Source organism: Trichomycterus rosablanca, chromosome 14 (genome assembly GCF_030014385.1).
Source record: "Trichomycterus rosablanca isolate fTriRos1 chromosome 14, fTriRos1.hap1, whole genome shotgun sequence".
Classification (NCBI taxonomy): Eukaryota; Metazoa; Chordata; class Actinopteri; order Siluriformes; family Trichomycteridae; genus Trichomycterus; species Trichomycterus rosablanca.
In genome coordinates this window covers 20,798,874-20,818,370 of record NC_086001.1, presented here as the reverse complement: position 1 = coordinate 20,818,370, position 19,497 = coordinate 20,798,874, and the positions used below count along the sequence as shown (strand labels likewise).

The window sequence follows — 19,497 nt, the reverse complement described above, 5'->3', positions numbered from 1 at the left end:
AGCCTTATCAACCTCTTCCTGGGCTTTCCATTTCCTCCCTGTTCGTACCTGGGATCCAGCTGCTCTCACCAGTTGGTCCGTGGATTCCCTCAGCTCCAGCACCATCCGCGCCTTCTCCTGCTTGTATCCCAGGCCAACGGATCGCAGTGGCAGTTGTAACGCGTTCCTGCCAAACAGGCCTACCTCTGATAGGCATCTCGGCAGTCCCAGCCACTTTCTGATAAATGAATTGGCCAATCTATCCATCTTGTCTGCCACCGAGGAGGGGACTTCGCTTATCTTCAGAGGCCACATTACCCTTGGGTATAGTATGAACTGGTAGCTCCATACTTTATACTTTCCAGGGAGCTGGCTCAGTTTACAAAAAATGTAACAGTCCACAAGATAGCAGCCTAAAGTGCAAAATGTGTGCACATTCTTTTAATCGCGATTAAAATGTAACACCTTTAACGCGATTAATTAATTAACGCGATTAACGACAGCCCTAATAATAATAATATAAACTAATTTATGAGACACACATCAGGGAGCTTAATTCAGGGCTCACGCATTTCAACACGCTCACACGCCACACATGGTATTTCTTACGCTGAGAAATGATTAACTTCGCCGCACAGAAATGACTATAGCCTATCCTACACACGAGTCAAAGGCAGACTACTCTGCGCTCATACCGCTGTCTTGAATTAGCGACCTATCGGCCAATCAGAAAAATAGAATTTCTCAGCCAATCAGAAAATAGAATTTCTTGTTGCTGGGTGAGGAGTTCCTGGATGGACATCTCTATGCCCCAAGACCAAGACATGTTTGACATTGTATATATATATATACAAGAAATATTCAGCACACGCCCATTGACATGAGCAACTTAATAACTGCAGAAATATGTAGGAGTGTAATTAGGCTTCCTTGGTTCATTTTTTTCAAAGGTGACTGGTATGAGCAGATTTTCGAGGCTGTCTACGATTGCCAAACTGGTATTAGTTCTGCCACACTCAAATGCAGATGCAGAGAGGGTTTTTTCCATTATTTAATATTACAGAATGTAGTGTAAAGTGAAGAGACAATGACCACTGCTGTTGAAGCTCCCCCCCCCCCTGAAAGGGACATCGACAGAACAACCTCTGACAACACCCCCCCCCCCCCCTTCCCCCACCAACTCACTCCAAACAAGCTTGAAAACTTGAGAGCCCTTTTAATTTGAGAAAAACATAAACTTAACTTTTGCTGTCATCATTTTGCAGGCTAACGTGGTGAGCAGAAACGGAATGTAAACATGAAGTGCCGTCAGGGACCAATCTCAATCTGCTCCCTACTCACTCCCCCTCTCCACTCCTACCCCTTTCCCACCAAAAAAACCATGGTTCTTGAACCGGTTCTGTTCAGGGCCAGTATCGCCGATATCGATACCGATACTTTTTAATATTTAAGCTTCATAGGTCCTATGGATCCAAAAGACCTAGGATAGAATTTCGCCAAACATTGTACATGACAACAAAATACTTTATTATCACAATCAACATTTTTGTTTAGAAACAATGGAACAGTAACAAAACAAGGTTTGCCTTAACATTAGGAAAATAAATCTTTTTTGAGGTAGAAAAGGAGAAACCACAATACAAAAATAAAATAAAAATTCTCCCCTCACTAGACATCTTTTCTAGTTCTTTCTTTCTTTGTTTCTTTTTTCAAATAGAATTGTTCTTAGGAAAAACAATAAAAAATAAGGAATTTTCTTCCTTTCAGTGCAATTCTGTTTTTTCTTAAATAAACAGAGTGTAAAAAAATACCACTCAACACAACTTAAAACAAAATCTCCTGAGGTAGAGGGCTGACAAACCACAATACAACAAAATTAACACACCACAACAAATACTGTAAACAGTTTCAAACTTGTTCTGTTTTTTCTGAGGAGAGCGCTGAGTGGGCGGGCCAGGCTGAGCCTACCTGCATGGCTGTTTGGCTGGCGCCGCTGAGCCACGTGTTGGTGCAACAACAAAAGACGAGAGGGGGGGGGGGGGGGGTGCGCTGCTCCGTGCTGTGTGACACAGTGCAGCGCTACTCTTACAGACAGAGAGACTTTGATGAATCCGCGAGCGCAGCAGTCAGTGCGTGCGGGAGAGAAAAAAAGCTTGAGTATCGATCTTTTTACACGAGTATTGCTCAATATCAATACCAGCGTTGGCACCTCTACTTCATGCTTTATTTTTCACGTTAAGCGTTTTCCGTTCTGTCCGGGTCACTTTTATCTCGTAATATCACACAATTCACCTTTTTAAAGAGGCTTTGAAAATATCAGCGGCAAACTGGCTCAAAATGTAATCAGGTGAAGTTTAAAAGATAAAAATGCAGCATTACGCTCCATACGAGACCCCAGCGGACGCCATTGTTGCTAACGCTATGCTGTACAACACGACACGCCCACAGACGGACGTCACGGTTTGTGCTGAAAAACCAAGTATTCTGTGGTGCCAGATTGGCCCGCTAGTTCACTGTATGGAACTTCTTTTTTTCCGGTGGAAACACGCGGAACCGGTTGAAAGTCAAGTTCGAGAACCGGAACGGGCTCCGTGCCGCGTCGGTGGAAAAGGGGTATCCGCCTCCGTTTGCGCGTTCACGTGGAGTGTCCCTCTGTAGTGGAGTGTTAGTGAGGAGGGAGCGGATTGGGAAAGGCCAGTAGCTAACGTAAAACTGCTCGAGTGGAAACATCGATTTCATATCAGTTCACAATGCTCATAAATAAATTGACAAACACGAAAACGAAGGGTATTCTCTCTATAATTTTATTGTATGTTTTAGTTAGTTTTGTAAACGCCTAATACAATTTCAGTTAGTTATCGCTTTTTCTTTTAATTACCGTTTTTATTTATTTCACTTAACGAAAATGTTTTTTCAATTCCAGTTTTCGTTATTTCGTTCGTTTTCGTTAACGATAATAACCCTGTTGTGCACAGACGATTTTCGAAAATTTATTCTACTGTAATTATTAATATGTGTCAGATCTATCATTTTGTCATTTATTTTCATTGCATTAGTCTAATCATGGTAATGTAGTATACTGTGGCTAAAGAGGTTAGCAGTACTTACATTATCTCTGAGGTAAAAAATCTATAACTTTCTTAGTTCTCTTCTGTGATTTACTACTCTCTGCCGTCTCAGTGTGGAGTCGGGATACATGACTATAGATTAATCAGTAAGTGGCGCAAATAAAGAGATAAATACCCAAAATTTAGGCGAGTGGAGTTTGAAATGAGCATGCGGTCTGTAACTATGGTCACTTGAAGCTGGTAAGATGGTGGACGTAGTACGTACGGGTGTTGTGTGCATACTGCACACTTCTGTACTGAAAGTACATACTTCTTTACCGGCTGAGCGGTGCATTCTTCCTCCAATCTAGTACAGACTCAGTAAGTATGCAATTTCGGACGCAGCCTAAGTCTGTGTCTGTTGCTTATTCTGAATTGTGTTTGTTTGTAAACTGTGAATTAGTTCTTAATCTGGTCGTGATGTTAGTGAATTAAACCTACATCTCTCTGATGGTCTGACCAATGAGCTGTCTGTTCTGACATGCTGCTTAAGCCCGGCTAGCTCAGTCGGTAGAGCATGAGACTCTTAATCTCAGGGTCGTGGGTTCGAGCCCCACGTTGGGCGAGTGTCTTTATTTAACGTCTACAGAAACCAAAAGGACGTTTTTCCACTTTGGACAGTCGGTCTCCGGTGACTTATCAGGTGGATCTTTGTGCTTGTAGGACTGTTGTTTACTGGATGTTTTTCAGTTACTTATTTCCACTATTCTGTGGAGCTACACATTGTTGTTGTGTCTCATATACGTTTGATCAACAGGCAGGTTGTGCAATAAAAGGCACTCGTCCCCGGGTGGGCTCGAACCACCAAGATTTCAGTTAACAGCTGAACGTTCTAACCGATTGCGCCACAAAGACACACACACAGCTGTTTCATTGGATGGTACACACAGGTCACATGACTTGCTAACCTTTACTGAAGGGCAAATAAGTTTCTGACTTGAATGAGAGGGGCATTAAAAATATCTCACACTTGTCAGAGACAACATTTGAAACCCAGGTCAATAGGAACTGCTAGTTAGAGAAGGCTCACTTGTTTGTTAGTTTAAGTCCAAAAGTTGGAGTGGACCAAACAGGGATCAAACCCACGACCTTGGCATTACTAGCACCACACTCTAATCAACTGAGCTAACCAACTGACATCCAAGAGCAGGGCATATACCCACATACCCGATTCTACACTGACAGCCCTTCAGTTATGGAGCTGCCACACAGAAACGATGGAGAGCTTTACTGTTGATGAGCAGAACAGATCTTCGTGTGAGATGACTGAGGTTCATGTATTTTTCTTTTAAGAATAAATAAAAGCTGATGCTTTTAACCTCATACTTTCCTAATACTTTTGTTCTACACGCTCTAAATTTCTGCCATGTGCAGTGCAAGAATTCACTATATTACACAGCAGTTCTCTTTTTATTTATTTACTTATTATGCCATTGAAAAAATTTATTGTAACCATTTATAAAGGTCATGCCACATTCATTAGATGAAATGAAGCCAGAATTAAATATAGTAGAAGAACAGGGTGGTATTCTTACCTTCAAAGATCAAATTACTCAAGTTTACGCATCAAATTACGCAGCGCATGCTCACCTGGCATTATTAGCACCACACTCTAACCAACTCAGCTAACCGGCCAGTTCATCTATTCTCTGTAGATCTTTGTACATAATTCTACACTAACTCCATTCAACCAGCTGCATGGCAGCACAAAAACCATTAGAGAGTCTGCACATTTTTAGTGAAGATCAAAGCAAAACTTCTCAACGAGAAATCCTGACTTCAATCAATTTCTTTGAGAAATAACAGAAAAACTACATCACAACCTACAGCACTTACAACACAACAGCTGGTTTTAACTACTCTGTACATAAATAATCTGATAATGCAAATAATTACCGCCATCGAGACTGTAAAAATGAGCGGCTCCTAAACTGAATTTGGAAGTTATTGTGCCAGAAATGCAGCAGTTTCATGTTATTATAGTCCCAAAGAAGTCCAGCATCACATGTATGAATGACTACCGCCCCATCACTCTCACACCAATAGTGATGAAATGCTTTAAGAGATCTTAGCTCATATAAAGAGCAGTCTTCTATAGCAGTGTAAAGAGCAGGTGGGTATAAGCCCTCTTTATACACGGTGCTGTACTTTAGTACCCTTGCATCATGAACCGGCCCAGGATAACCAACAAAAAACCTATACTGCTATACAAGCTGTACACTGACTACTTTAAGTTATATCCAAGTCTCATTTCTATTGTGTTGTCCCATGAACAGATATAATCAAATATTTGCAGAAATGTGAGGGGTGCACTTACTTTTGTGAGATACTGTAAGGTAGCAACACTGAGTGTTATACTGTTTATTAGCCTGACTTAAACATTAGCAAGTCATGTGACCCATGTGTACCGTCCAATGAAAATGCTGCGCGCATGTCTCTGTGGCGCAATCGATTAGCGCGTTCGGCTGTTAACCGAAAGGTTGGTGGTTCAAGCCCACCCAGGGACGAGTGTCTTTTATTGCACAACCATGTTGATCATAAACCTCAGTGTATATTATCTGGAAACAGATGCTCTTCATATAGAAATATGCTTTACATTTGCTGGATGGTAATAACTCTTAGTGAAGTCTTAATGAACAATTAAACATCAATTCAGGTTGTGTTTTCAGTTCAATTGGGAAAAATATTAACAGTAGCCATAGGTGGAAAGTAACGAATTACATTTACTCGTGTTACTGAAATTGAGTAGTTTTTTTGTGTTGTACTTTTAAAAGTAGATTTTACAACCAGTAATTTTACTTTTTAACTAAGAATTGTAATTCGCTACATTTTAAATAACTTTCGTTAAAAAAAAAAACAAATACAGTGGTGTTCAGAAAAATATCAGTGATTTTAAAAAAGTGAATAAAGCACAAAATCATTATAATAACTTTTATTTCCATAAATGCAAATGCACTGAAAATACTACACTTTCAATTCTAAATCAAAACATTAACAAAATTTAGCCAGTTTGTGTTAATCCTTTACAGAAAATTAAGAAAAATTAATATTACGCTGTTCAAAAATAGCAGTGCCAGAATTTTTCTTCAAAAACTACGAAAATGTATGTATAAACTAAAAAAAAATGTTTGAGGTTTCACTTTACTTTAAATTACTGAACTAATATTTAGTGGCATAACGATTGTTTCCGAGATCTGTGTTGCATGAAGTCGACCAACTTCTGGCACCTCTGAACAGGTATTCCAGTCCAGGATGATTAGACATTCCACAGTTCTTCTGCAGTTTTGGGTTTTGCCTTAAAAAAAACATGTTTCAGACGTCAGAACACAAGTTCTCTCTGGGATTGAAGTCAGGGGATTGTGCTGGCCACTCTATTACCTCAATGTTGTTTGTCTGTAACCAAGATGTTTTGGGTCATTGTCATGTTGAAACACCCATTTTAAGATCATTTCTTCTTCGACATAGGGCAACATGATCTCTTCAAGTATTCTGATATATTTAAACTGATCCATGATCCCTTGTATGTGATAAATAGGTGTAACATCATGGTATGAAAAACATCCTCATATCATAGTTTTGTATCACCATGCTTTACTGTCTTCACAGTGTACTTTGGCTTGAATTCAGTGCTCAGGAGTCGTCTGACATACTGTCTACGGCCACTAGACCCAAAAAGAACAATTTTGCTTTCACCAGTCCACAAAATGTTTAGCCATTTCTCGTTGAACCAGTCAATGTGTTTGAACCCATTCAGGACGTCTTTGTCTTAACAACGGGACTTTGCAAGGAGTTCTTGCTGGTAAATTGGCTTCACTTAATCATCTTCTGTCCTACTGCTAACTTCAGATGTTCCTTGATCTTTCTGGTGGTGATCATTGGCTGAGTATTTGCCATTTTGGCTATTCTTCGATCCATTCGAACAGTAGTTCCACGCTTCCTTCTGCGTCTTTCAGGTTTTGGTTTTCACTTCAAGACATTTGAGATCATTTTAGATGAGCAGCCAATAATTTGCTGCACTTCTCTGTATGTTTTTTCCTCTACAATCAACTTTCTAATCAAAGTACGCTGTTCATCAGAACAATGTCTGGAACAACCCATTTTACCCAGTATTTCAGAAGGAAATGCGCTATGACCAACCTGTGCAACATTTGCCCCCCTCCTACCTTAAATAAGGGCCAAAATTGACACCCGTTCTTCTGCAGAATGAATGACTTCACCAGTTGAACTCCTCACTGCTATTATTTTGAACAACCGCCTTTCAATCAATGCTTCGATTACTCAGAATGAGCGGCATGCATGTCCTAATTGTTGAGTTTGTTTTGTTTTCATTACTCTACTACACTTTCAAGTAAATTATTTGCTATGTAGAAATAGCATTTCTACTAAAAACAGTGATCAGGTTAATGGTGTTGGACTGCTATTTTTTTAACACCACTGTATATACAAAACAGTTACATGTGCAAAAATATGAAATAGAAAAAAAATATTAATAAAAACAGTGCAAAATAATAACAATAAAAATTATAATATTTACATTAATGAGGTAATTACCTCTCTCTCTCTCTCTCTCTCTCTCTCTCTCTCTCTCTCTGTGTGTGTGTGTGTGTCGCTTGCTCTCTCCGCTATACTGAAAGTGATTTGAATTTCGACAATAAACAGCTCTTATTATGACTGACTGATTCCCTCTACTGATAGAAGCGGAATGGTTGAATTACAGCCGATAAGGACTGCACAGAAATATAAATATGTATTATAACGGCTCCCAGAGGCGCGACTCGGTTCCTTTTGTTCATTTTAAAGAGCCGTTTTAATGACTCATCACTATAGGCAAGGCATGCAACCCGCGTTGATGTTGTAGCATGGGGAAAGGGGCGTGTGAGACAAATTTTGATGTTTGAGGTGGCTAATGGTCTACATTTTCATGATAAGTTGACTTTTTTGTATTTTATTATTCTATTTTTAATTTATTTTATAATATCGGTAACGTGAGAATATTTTTGACGGCACCCCTGACGAAGCCAGATGCGGCACCCCGGTTGAGAAAGGCTGCTCTAACCAACTGAGCTAACCAGCCAGTTAAGCTTTTCTCTTTAGATCTTTGTACATAATTCTACACTAACTCCATTCAACCAGCTGCATGGCAGCACAAAAACCATTAGAGATTCTGCACACTTACAGTGAAGATCTGTAAAAATGAGCGGCTCCTAAACTGAATTTGGTTGTTATTGTACCAGAAATGCAGCTTCATGTTATTTTAATGATCTGAGATCTCAGTCCTACTTCAGACATCACTGTCTAGTCATTTCTTATGTTCAGACTTTCTTAATCCACATCTAAGAGGTTTTGTGGGTTCTTATGTGTGTACTATCTAAACTATACAGTATATTTTTGGCACATTCGACACTCATCGAGCACTTTATTAGGAACCTATCTGATACCTGCAATATTTTATTATAAGCTACACCTACCACACAAATAAATTTTTTGGGTATACAGTTACTGACTGTAGCACACCTGTCACCGTGTACCATTTTCGTACCCTGTTTATCAGAAGAAAGGGACCCCTAGAGGTTCAACACAAACACAAAAAAATTTTGTTGGGATTTATTAGGAACACATACCCTGTTAGCACTGGTTAGCAAATCTTAACGCTGCTGCTACTACTGGCTTTAATATAACTTTGGAGTGTGTCTGTGGGAATTTGTGCCCATGTGGTCAAGTTCAGTCAAGCTTCATGCAGATTTTGCAATGGAACGTTTAAACCTGTAGCCTAGTGGTTAGGGTACTGGACTAGTAATCAAACGGTTGCTGGTTCAAGCCTCACCACTGCTAGGTTGCTGCTGTTGGGCCCTTGAGCAAGGCCCATAACCCTCAGTTGCTCAGATTGTATACTGTAACTGTACTGTAAGTCGCTTTGGATAAAGGCGTCTGCTAAATACTGAAAATGTAAATGTAAACCTAAGAGATTCTCCACGACCACCACTTACGATTGTTTTATTTGTTATAAGAGAATCTTGAGAGAACATGTCAAACTCTGTACAGAAAGTGACCACATGCCAGGTTTTGAAGCCATGTCTGAATACTAATGGGGCATGCTTGTTTAAAAAACGGTGCTCAGTGCAATGATAGAAAGTCTTTAAATCTACTGGATGAAGGTGCATTATGACATCATAAGTTCTATTAGAACACTAAGGTGTAAATCAGAGTTTGAAGAGCAGCTACATGCAGAACTGCAGAAGCCACTTCACATTTTGCTGATCAGCTTTCTCCCAAGATGTTCAGGATCGTCTCTCAACAACTACTCCAGGCCGCTGGACGGTTTAGCGGCCTGGCTAAGACACACTACAACTCTCAGTGTGAAAAGCCTGCAGCTCCGAGGATGAGACTCCGAAAGGTCGTCGATTCAGAGAACAAAAACCTGGCCAGGGTCTGGAGCGAGTACGCCAGGCGGTATCCTTTGATTTTAGACCCCAAGGACTTGCTGTTGAAAACTTCATCGGTCGACCCTGTCGCTGGTGAAGCAGAGAATAGCAGAGCAAGTCCATCATCTACTGGATTTGATCATTTGTTCCTGGAAGCTGCTCTGCTTGCACTCGGACTGGGCATTACATCCATACAGGGGTTATGCCTCATGGCCGTCGCCACCTGTGTGCTCTGATGGTCCGGAAAGGGCCAAGAGGGCTCGCCACCAGCCAGAGGAAACTTCTAGACCTCAGACTGGGTAAAACTAAACACAGCGTTATTACCTGAGTGTAATTCAGGTTTTGTGGGACTTTAATAAGCACAAAATATTTAATAGTACAGGTGGATGTCGAGAGCGGCCATATAGAAATAAGGAATCTGCCTGCTTTCCTTCTACTCACAGATCCAGCACGTCAACTTTATGGACATCGTCTTAGAGCTGGTGCTGCTGGGAATTCTGGGAAGAGCGAGGGTGCATCAGATCATTTCAGTAAGAGAGTCTGTGCTCTATAGAGTCTAGAATGAATCTGTGCTGCACTACAAGTGTAGTCAAACACCGGAGACGAAGGCTCTTTTTGGACCAGCTGATTGCTCTCATCTATTCGTGCGTTACGCCCAGATGGACTGAACGGCAGTACACAGAGCGTTATTTATTCCATCTTCAGGTGCGTGTTCTTTACACCACGAATGATCTCGAATAGAACTGTCTGCTAGTAATCTGTTATTTATTCTTTTTCTCTCTCAGACTGAGATGCTGAACTTCCTGGATGAAATCTTCACTCTGGACGAGTCTTTGTACGCAGAACCTGAAGCCCTGGCTGCTGCACTGGAGACGCTTTTATGGCGGAGCCTCTGACGGTTTCATGAAAGGCTGAAAACAGAAGACATCTAAAGGCCAACCTTGATTAGAACCTTTATTTAACTGTCAGGGATGCATGTCTGGTGGTTGACGTGTTGTTAATGTGTGTTCACAGTTTCTGTACCTGTGGAGGTGTGTCAGGACCCAAGACATGGGCGACATGTGAAGATACCACCAATTTATTGAGATTTCAGAGAGACGTGCTGCCATTAAGTTGACGTCTTTACATCAGGACAACGCCCGGATGACTTCGTGGACCAGATCCAGATGTGTAAAAGCTGATGTTCTGTGAAAATGTAATAAAAAGAAGAAACTGTGATTCGTTCATTCTCTGGTGTCTTTATTCTCTAAAAGAAAAGATTTCCAATGATTTCACTCATTGCTATAAAAAGTTGGGACGGAGGCAGAATAAGAGTGGAAGGTTTATAGAAGATTACAGTTACAGTTGCTCTCCATGCTGCTCTTTATTTTGAGGGAATTTGAGTTGTGAGATGTGGGAACAAACTGGGAACTGGAATGTGGACACAATACAGAGGAAGTAAGGTGTCCAGATATTTGAGGAAAAGAGGCTGTATATGGCAAAGGAACCAAATTACTGCTCCTATTTTATACTTACACTTATCACAGTTCTAGTAAATAAGGGTTAAGGGCCTCGCCTAGGGACCCAACAGTGACAACTCGCCAATGGTGTGGCTTGAACTGGAAACCTTTTGATTGCTAGCTCAGTACCTTAACCACTTATACCAAGTTCACACCACTGTGTTCAGATCTCTGTTCAGTTAACACTACACAGTGGACAGTGAGTGTAGAAACAACCCAGCTAGCACGATAGATCTGGGCTGATTCCGGCTCCGGTTCGGCAGTGTCGGCTGTCTGTCGGCTCGGCACCCCGCATCTGGCCTGATTATGGCTTCATGTCGGCTGACTGAGACTAGGCTACATTGCGGCACCCCACATCTGGCCCGATTATGGCTGCATGTCGGCACTGTCGGCTGACTGAGACTAGGCTACATTGCGGAACCCCACATCTGGCCCGATTATGGCTGCATGTCGGCACTGTCGGCTGACTGAGACTAGGCTACATTGCGGAACCCCACATCTGGCCCGATTATGGCTGCATGTCGGCACTGTTGGCTGACTGAGACTAGGCTACATTGCGGAACCCCACATCTGGCCCGATTATGGCTGCATGTCGGCTGACTGAGACTAGGCTACATTGCGGAACCCCACATCTGGCCCGATTATGGCTGCATGTCGGCACTGTTGGCTGACTGAGACTAGGCTACATTGCGGAACCCCACATCTGGCCCGATTATGGCTGCATGTCGGCTGACTGAGACTAGGCTACATTGCGGAAGCCCACATCTTGCCCGATTATGGCTGCATGTCGGCACTGTCGGCTGACTGACACTAGGCTACATTGCGGCACCCCACATCTGGCCCGATTATGGCTGCATGTCGGCACTGTCGGCTGACTGAGACTCAGCGGAATTGCGACACCCCACATCTGCCCCGAATATGGCTGCATGTTGGCTGACTGAGACTCAAAGCAACTTTTTTAATCCAATATAATAGTTGTATATGTATGTGTAAAATTATTTTACAGTCGCTTGATAAACTTGTTTGACTTGAACCAGATGTATGTACGCTAAGCCATGATAACTGTTTATAACAATGATAACTGACAAGTGATTTTTAACTATTACCTTAATGTTAATACATGGTGGTGTCAGATAGAATCAGTTCTTTACTTCAATACGAAAGGTTCCCTGAACGCATGCGCATTTAGTTCGGTTTAAATAAGAAAACCGTTATTTTTTACACTTATTCACTGAGGATTTCAAGGTAACGTTAACTGCTCCTCTTTAGGACTAAAACTTACTAAAACATTATATTACTGTAGTAACAGAACAATATATATAATCAAATAATTTCGTATTTTTTATAATTTATAAATATATTATAGCTATGTTTTAATGTTAGCCAAAAATGCTAGCTTGGCCGGTACGGTAAACTAACTATCTAGCCAGCTATACATAAATATGGCAGCAAAGGCTATCAAAAAATAATTTAAAACATACATCTCAAGGAAACTTACACTGATATTATGAATACGATATAAACCATCTAACAATATAGCCAAGTTATATTACACACATAAGATTTTAAAACAATTACATTAGTTATCTATACCTACATTTGTATGGAGCTGGTGGTCCATCTTTTTTGAGTAAGGGTCGTGATGTATATAAAAGGTTGGTTACATTAGTTCTTCCTGGCAGTTGACAATATTATAAAAACTTTTAGTCATTGGCTGGCATAAATAACCCAGGAAACATGTTTACAAAGACAAAAAAAATTATCATGCCTAAAGCACATATTTATATTAGTATATTAGTCTTCATGAAGTTCCTTGATTGAATGATTGAACCCTTCTATTACCTTTGGGGTCAGTTTGACCCCATTCAATGTTTAACGTATTTAAATAAATGATTTACATAATTTTTTCTGCTTCATATTTAATGACTTTTCCTAACTTAATGTGGACAACTGGGTAAACATAAAATTAACATGATGATATGTTTTCAGTGTCCTGTACACATGTTGTACGCATCAGTGTTCTTTGGGGTCAGTTTGACCCCAGGCTGTTTTAGCTGTAAAACAACATATAATAAATATCAACATTTTACACACATTTGTTTTGGTTGTTTAGGATGATATTGAGGTCACTATGACATGCAATTTTATAATCTTAAAAAAACTTTAAGGCCCTAACCTAACATACTCACAACTGTAGTAGTGCGAGAACCACTGATAGTTCACACAACATGGGGGAGGGAAAAACATCATCCTCACAAGAGTTTTAATATTCCCCATGCTGTGGGGACAGGAAAATATAGAGACAGAGGATGATGTTGAGGAGGACCCTGATTATGAGGCCTCCTCCTCTGATGAGAATGAGACCCTCAGTGTTGACCCTTCTTTTGTTTCTCAACCACCAGCAAACACACTACCTTCCAAAAATTTTGAAGTTATTATGGCCTGTCTCCTCACTTGAACAACAGGGTAGACTTAGTGCTGCTAATGTCATCAAAATGGTTCCAGGCCCCACCAGATACGCTGTCAGAAATGAAAAGTTATTATGGTCTGTCTCCCCACTTGAACAACAGGGTAGACTTAGTGCTGCTAATGTCATCAAAATGGTTCCAGACCCCACCAGATACGCTGTCAGCCATGTCAAGACATAAAATCAGCATTTGAGCTCTTCATAACACCACCACTTGAAAGGAAATATGTAAGATTTAGACAAATTTAGAGAGGTGTGTGTATGGGGACAGTTGGGAAGACTTGGATGTGACCCACTTGCAAGCTTACATTGGGTTGCTCATTTTGGCAGGAGTGTACAAGTCAAAAGGTGAAGCAACAGCAAGTCTTTGGGCTGCTGACACTGGAAGGGCACCATGTCTCTAAACACATTTCATATTTTCTCCCGTGTCATACACATTGATGACAGAGAAACAAGGCGGGGCCGCGAGAGCGTGACAAACTTGCAGCAATATGGGATGTATAGGACAGTGGGTTCAGCGATTACCCTTTCTTTACAATCCAGGCCCCCATGTGACTGTGGATGAATGTCTGGCTGCATTTCGTGGGCGCTGTCCCTTCAGATAATTTGTTTCACAAACAAAATCCTTCTAAATTTTTTAAATTGTGTGTCAAATTGACCCCAAACATAATACATATTACTGTTCCTGATAACAGAAATTGTCTTTCATTCCAAATGTTATAGATAACAAAAATATGTACCTAGAAAGTATATAAAGCCATAAAAACAACAAAAAGATCTCTACTGCCAATTTTAGATCAATCAATGAGATTTTATGGTGATTTGCATATTCCTCGATAGTCGTGCAACAGGTATTCTGGATGTATAAGGGGGGGTGGGTATGGGTTTTTTTAAAGGCTATTTAAGTGGTCAACGAACAAACATAAAGTAAGTGACAAACTTTTCTAGAGGTTTAAATTGTGTTAGTAAACTTGAAGGTAATAGGAGGGTTAATGCAGAAATGTTCATTGAGATCTTAGAGCAACATGTGCTGCTTTCAAGACGTCGTCTTTTCCAAAGACGTCCAACATTTTTCAACAAGACGATGCAAAACCACCTGCTGCACACATTAAAAAGGCGTGGCTTTGGAAGAAGAGGGTACGAGTACTGGACTGGCCTGCCTGCAGTCCTGACCTGCCCCCTATAGAGAATGTGTGGAGAATTCTGAAAGGAAAAATGCGACAACGACGACTCTGTACTGTTGCACATCTTAATTTATGAAAACTTAACATTCATAATATGAAGAATTCTTGCAAACACCATAAAGACCAGGGTAAAATTCTTCCACTTGAAAGTAAAAGTTGTTCTGTGTTTATTAAAGTAGATTAAACTTGAATAATGAACAAAAACAGATTCAGATCTGAGGTTGGTACATTTCACCACATTACTTTTAATGATTAATAATCATATTAATTCCATGATGTATATTCAATAACTAAAGTAGAACAGTTCTAGAAAAAGAAAACCATACAGCTTTACCTCCTGTGTGAATGTGCTGGTGTTGTTAGAGAGAATAATGCACAAAAATACTTTCCACACTTTTAACAGTGATGTAGTTTGTCTGTGTGAGTTTGCTGATGTCGTTTCAGATTACTTTTATAAGCAAAAAACTTTTTACACTCTGAGCAGTGATACGGTTTCTCTCCTGTGTGAATACGCTGATGTACTTTAAGAGCATTACTGTACGGAAAACTCTTCCCACACACTAAGCAGTGACACGGTTTCTCTCCTGTGTAAATACGCTGGTGTTGTTGGAGTTTACTTTTACTAACAAAGGAGTTTAGCTACCACTAATTTGCCTATAGATAAACACAAAGAACAAAGACTCATGATATGGTAATTACAACTGTATAATAAAAACATTATAAATACTAGTATATACAGTATATACTATATATGTAGATATATACATGTGTGAATAATGAAATATAGAGTCCAGTGCTGGGGGAAAAGGGTAGGGGAGATCTTGAGTTATTGTAAGATGGGGGGAGGGGTGGGGGCACTGGCTCATCAGTGTGAGGACAGTCTGTGTATCAGTCTGCTATTGTTATGCAGTCTGAAATCATCTAAAGGCTAGAACTTTGGAGTGTAGACCTAGAAGTGTTAAAGTAAGAGGCTATTAATTTATAAAAACTTAGCATTCATAAAATTAAGAATTTTTGCAAACACCATAAAGACCAGGGTAAAATTCTTCCACTTGAAAGTAAAAGTTGTTCTGTGTTTATTAAAGTAGATTAAACTTGAATAATGAACAAAAACAGATTCAGATCTGAGGTTGGTACATTACACCACATTACATTTGATGATTAATGATCATATTCATACCATCATGTACATTTGATAATTGAAGTAGAACAGCTCTAGTGGATATTGGTAGAAAAAGAAAACTATTAAAGAAAAAAAATGACACAGCTTTTTCTGTACATGCAGTAGTGGAGTATCATTTTATTTTCTACTGTGAATGCGCTGGTGTTTTTCAAGACGACTTCAGTCACAAAAACCTGTGACAAAAACTTCTGTGTGACCGTACTGGTGTCTATTAAAAATGCTGCTTCCAGTAAAACTTCATCTGCACTATAAGCAGCAATATGGGTCATCCTTTTATGTGAATGCGCTGGTGTGGTGTATTTAAAGGAAATTCCTTTCACTAAAGTTCTATTCAGACAGTGAACAGTAATGCGACCTCTCTCCTGTGTGAATGCGCTGGTGTTGTTGAAGAACATAATGTGCAATAAAATACTTCCCACACTCTTAACAGTGATGTAGTTTCTCTATGTGGATACGCTGATGCCGTTTGAGATTATTTTCATGAGCAAAAATCTTTCCATACTCTGAGCAGTGATACGGCTTCTCTCCTGTGTGAACACGCTGATGTACTTTAAGGGCACTACTTTGAGTAAAACTCTTTCCACACTCCAAGCAGTGATATGGCTTCTCTCCTGTGTGAACACGCTGGTGTACTTTAAGGTAACTACTTTGAGTAAAACTCTTTCCACACTCAGTGCAGTTATACGGTTTCTCTCCTGTGTGAATACGCTGGTGTTTTTGAAGGGTACTATGTTCCGCAAAATTGTTTCCACACTCCGAGCAGTGATACGGCTTCTCTCCTGTGTGAATGCGCTGGTGTTGTTTGAGATGACTCTGCGTAGTAAAACTCCTCCCACACTCTGAGCAGTGATATGGCTTCTCTCCTGTATGAACGCGCTGGTGTCGTTGGAGATGACTCTGCGTAGTAAAACTCTTCCCACACTCTGAGCAGTGATGAAAGTTCTTCATGTTTATGCTTTGATAAGACTGTAGAAACTGTTTCCTTGAAAAGCAACAGAAACAAAGAATCAAGTCGATTAATTAGAATTACTTTTACTACATTAATACCACAATAATATTAAACTCTTCACCTAGTAATAAAAACATTAAATTCACTTCACGTCTAAGTGAGAATCTGAATTCAAAGAACATCAGGATAAAATACTTATAAATACTGCAGATGTTAATAAGTAAATAACTATAAATAACTTGATATAAATAAAGATATAAGAGATCTGACTTTCTCAACATCAGTCCTGCACCAAGCAAATCTAATCCAGTTCATGACAGGACTAATAATTAGCTCACAAGTGTAAATCTTTGGTGTGCTGGGAGTAAAAAAGGCTTCAAAAAACGCCACAATTATGAGCATAAAGCTATTTTAAACAGTCTGAATATATTAACCTGATAATATTAAATAACATAATAAAATAAAAAGAACAACAAATGCAACATAAATGTAAAAGAAACAAACAAGAAAACCCTTTACCTTCCTGTTAGAATCCTGGCAGCCACTTTAACAAAGCTGGTGTCTCCAGCAGGTCGTTTCTAATGAAGAACGTGCAGAAGATCCTTCTTACCAAGTGACTCAGCTACAAGTCTAGAGTTTAGTCCTTAAATAGAGCTGAGGACAAAGACCCAAGACGAGTTCAAAACTCTGCATTGGTCAATCATCAGCCAACCATTCACACCTTCTTGTGTGAAGTACTAGCTCATTATCTATGGAACGTGTGCAAATTAACTAGATGGAGGCATAAAGCATGATGGGTGAAGTCAAACTACACCTATTTATCTCAGCAGAGAAGTTATTTACATTTAATTCTAAACACAAACAAGGAATTGAAAGGCTATTCTGTAAAGTGAAATGACATGAACTTAGATAAAGCTTTTATGATAAGAATCTAAGTCATGTAAAATGCTGTATGTATATTTGTGTGAATTAGTTTCTACTGTATATGAGGAACAATAAGAAAACTAGAAGAGGAAACACCCACCTATAGATTTATCTGTATTTATGGTGTAGAAATATGTGAACCGTTGGATTTACTGAAGCACTTTCTACATTCTGAGCAGTGATACGAGCTCACTGAGGAAACATAAAGATTAATAAAGAGAAGGAAACAAAACCTGAAAATAAGAGCTTTATCTTCCGTTCAAATCCTGTTCAAACAGCTGAGAATGAGAGCAGTTCATTACTACAGGAACACAGACTGTACTTGTACTCGGTCTGTTTACCTCCAGCAGCAACTGGAACCAACGCCAAACAATTCAACTCTACCCAGGGTTGCCAAGTCCAGCAAAAATATCCGCCTCTAAGTGTGTCTAAACCCGCCCTTCACATGCTTAAACTAGCAGACCTTTTTCATAGGTATGTGAGCGCAAATCCTCATTAAAAACATTTTGTACGGTTTGCAATGAAAGCTTTTAGACAGCCGTGACACATTTTGAACGTAGCCTAATTTTCAACCATGACTGAATTTTTAAACAAGCCCAATTTGGCGGGAAAATCACGAGAGTTGCCAGGTTCAGCAAAATTATCCAGCCGAATGCCTGAAGCTGAAACTAGCCCAGAATCCAGGGTGTCACAGATATTGGTGAAATGGCAAATGAACGATCAGTACTACTAGTGAATCTTTTATTATTAATAATAATATAGTTTCATTTTACATTCCGATTGATACTTTTTTATGATGTATTTTGTTTACATTGGTATTACAGCTAGTAATTTTTTATCATTAAACTATTAGTCATTTTATTGATTTTTTATAATCGTTTTAGATCATATAAAAGAACATTTAATAATAACACTTTAAATACCAAAATCACTGAATTTCACTTCTACTTTTTTCTGTTCTTCTCCTCTCCAATCTTCATTATTAACTAATGATTTATGAATAGAATTTCAGGTTACATGAAGAACTATTTTAAATTAGGCAGATGCTATCTGCACCCTGGTGTAAACAGCAAAGTGTACAGTTTGAAACCTGGTGTAAATGCTATTTACACCCAGGTCCATTTACACCATGTTTTACGGTACTGATCACATGGTCTATGCTAAAAGTTTTATGCAAATCTAAACCCTGTTTTTTCGTACACTTCAACTTTATAATAAAGGCCTTTTATATTGTCACGTTTCTAGAATTAATTTAGAAATGATACATCAGAATGTCTTGATATTAACTGAGTGTAAACTACAGGTGATGTACTATCATTATAAAGTGGAATTGTTCTGTGGAAACACGAGAACTCCTTTTAATAACAATAACAATTTATGTAATCAAGATTATTCCATTTAATAACAATCTAAATTAAAACGGGAATGAGCTTAGATTATGTTTTAGTTGACTTTAAATTTAAAATCATAAGGTCCAGTTATTACCAAACCTTTTATTTTAAAGCCTGAAATTCTATCCTAAATAGTTCCGCCAGGTGCTTTTACCGTAATGTTTAGAATACGCATATCTTCACAAACAATGTGGGGCCTGATTTGAGCATTTTGAAGTGGAGGGTTGACCTCAGTAGTAAATCAAACAGTTCACAGACACACAAGTGCACAGTAAATATTTCTACACCATAAATACAGATAAATCTATAGGTGGGTGTTTCCTCTTATAGTTTTCTTATTGTTCCTCATATACAGTAGAAACTAATTCACACAAATATACATACAGCATTTT

The 19,497-nt window shown here is 39.3% G+C and overlaps 1 protein-coding gene, 1 long non-coding RNA gene and 1 other non-coding gene across 3 annotated transcripts in view; all 3 read left to right on the top strand.

The window, feature by feature from the left end:
- Positions 1-3,578: 3,578 nt before the first annotated feature.
- Positions 3,579-3,651, top strand: trnak-cuu (transfer RNA lysine (anticodon CUU)). The gene has a single exon. It is a non-coding gene; the product is annotated as a tRNA-Lys (tRNA).
- A 6,040-nt stretch (positions 3,652-9,691) lies between these two features.
- LOC134326916 (uncharacterized) lies at positions 9,692-10,726 on the top strand. Its single transcript, XR_010014637.1, has 3 exons — positions 9,692-9,807; positions 9,952-10,213; positions 10,294-10,726. It is a non-coding gene; the product is annotated as an uncharacterized LOC134326916 (long non-coding RNA).
- Positions 10,727-13,282: 2,556 nt separating this feature from the next.
- Positions 13,283-19,497, top strand: part of LOC134326185 (zinc finger protein 585B-like) — a gene marked incomplete at its 3' end in the record, with an annotated part of 34,091 nt that continues 27,876 nt past the window's right edge. Inside the window, exon 1 of the mRNA XM_063008378.1 lies at positions 13,283-13,376. Within this exon, the coding sequence (XP_062864448.1) occupies positions 13,283-13,376 (94 nt within the window). The remainder of the gene's footprint in view (positions 13,377-19,497) is intronic.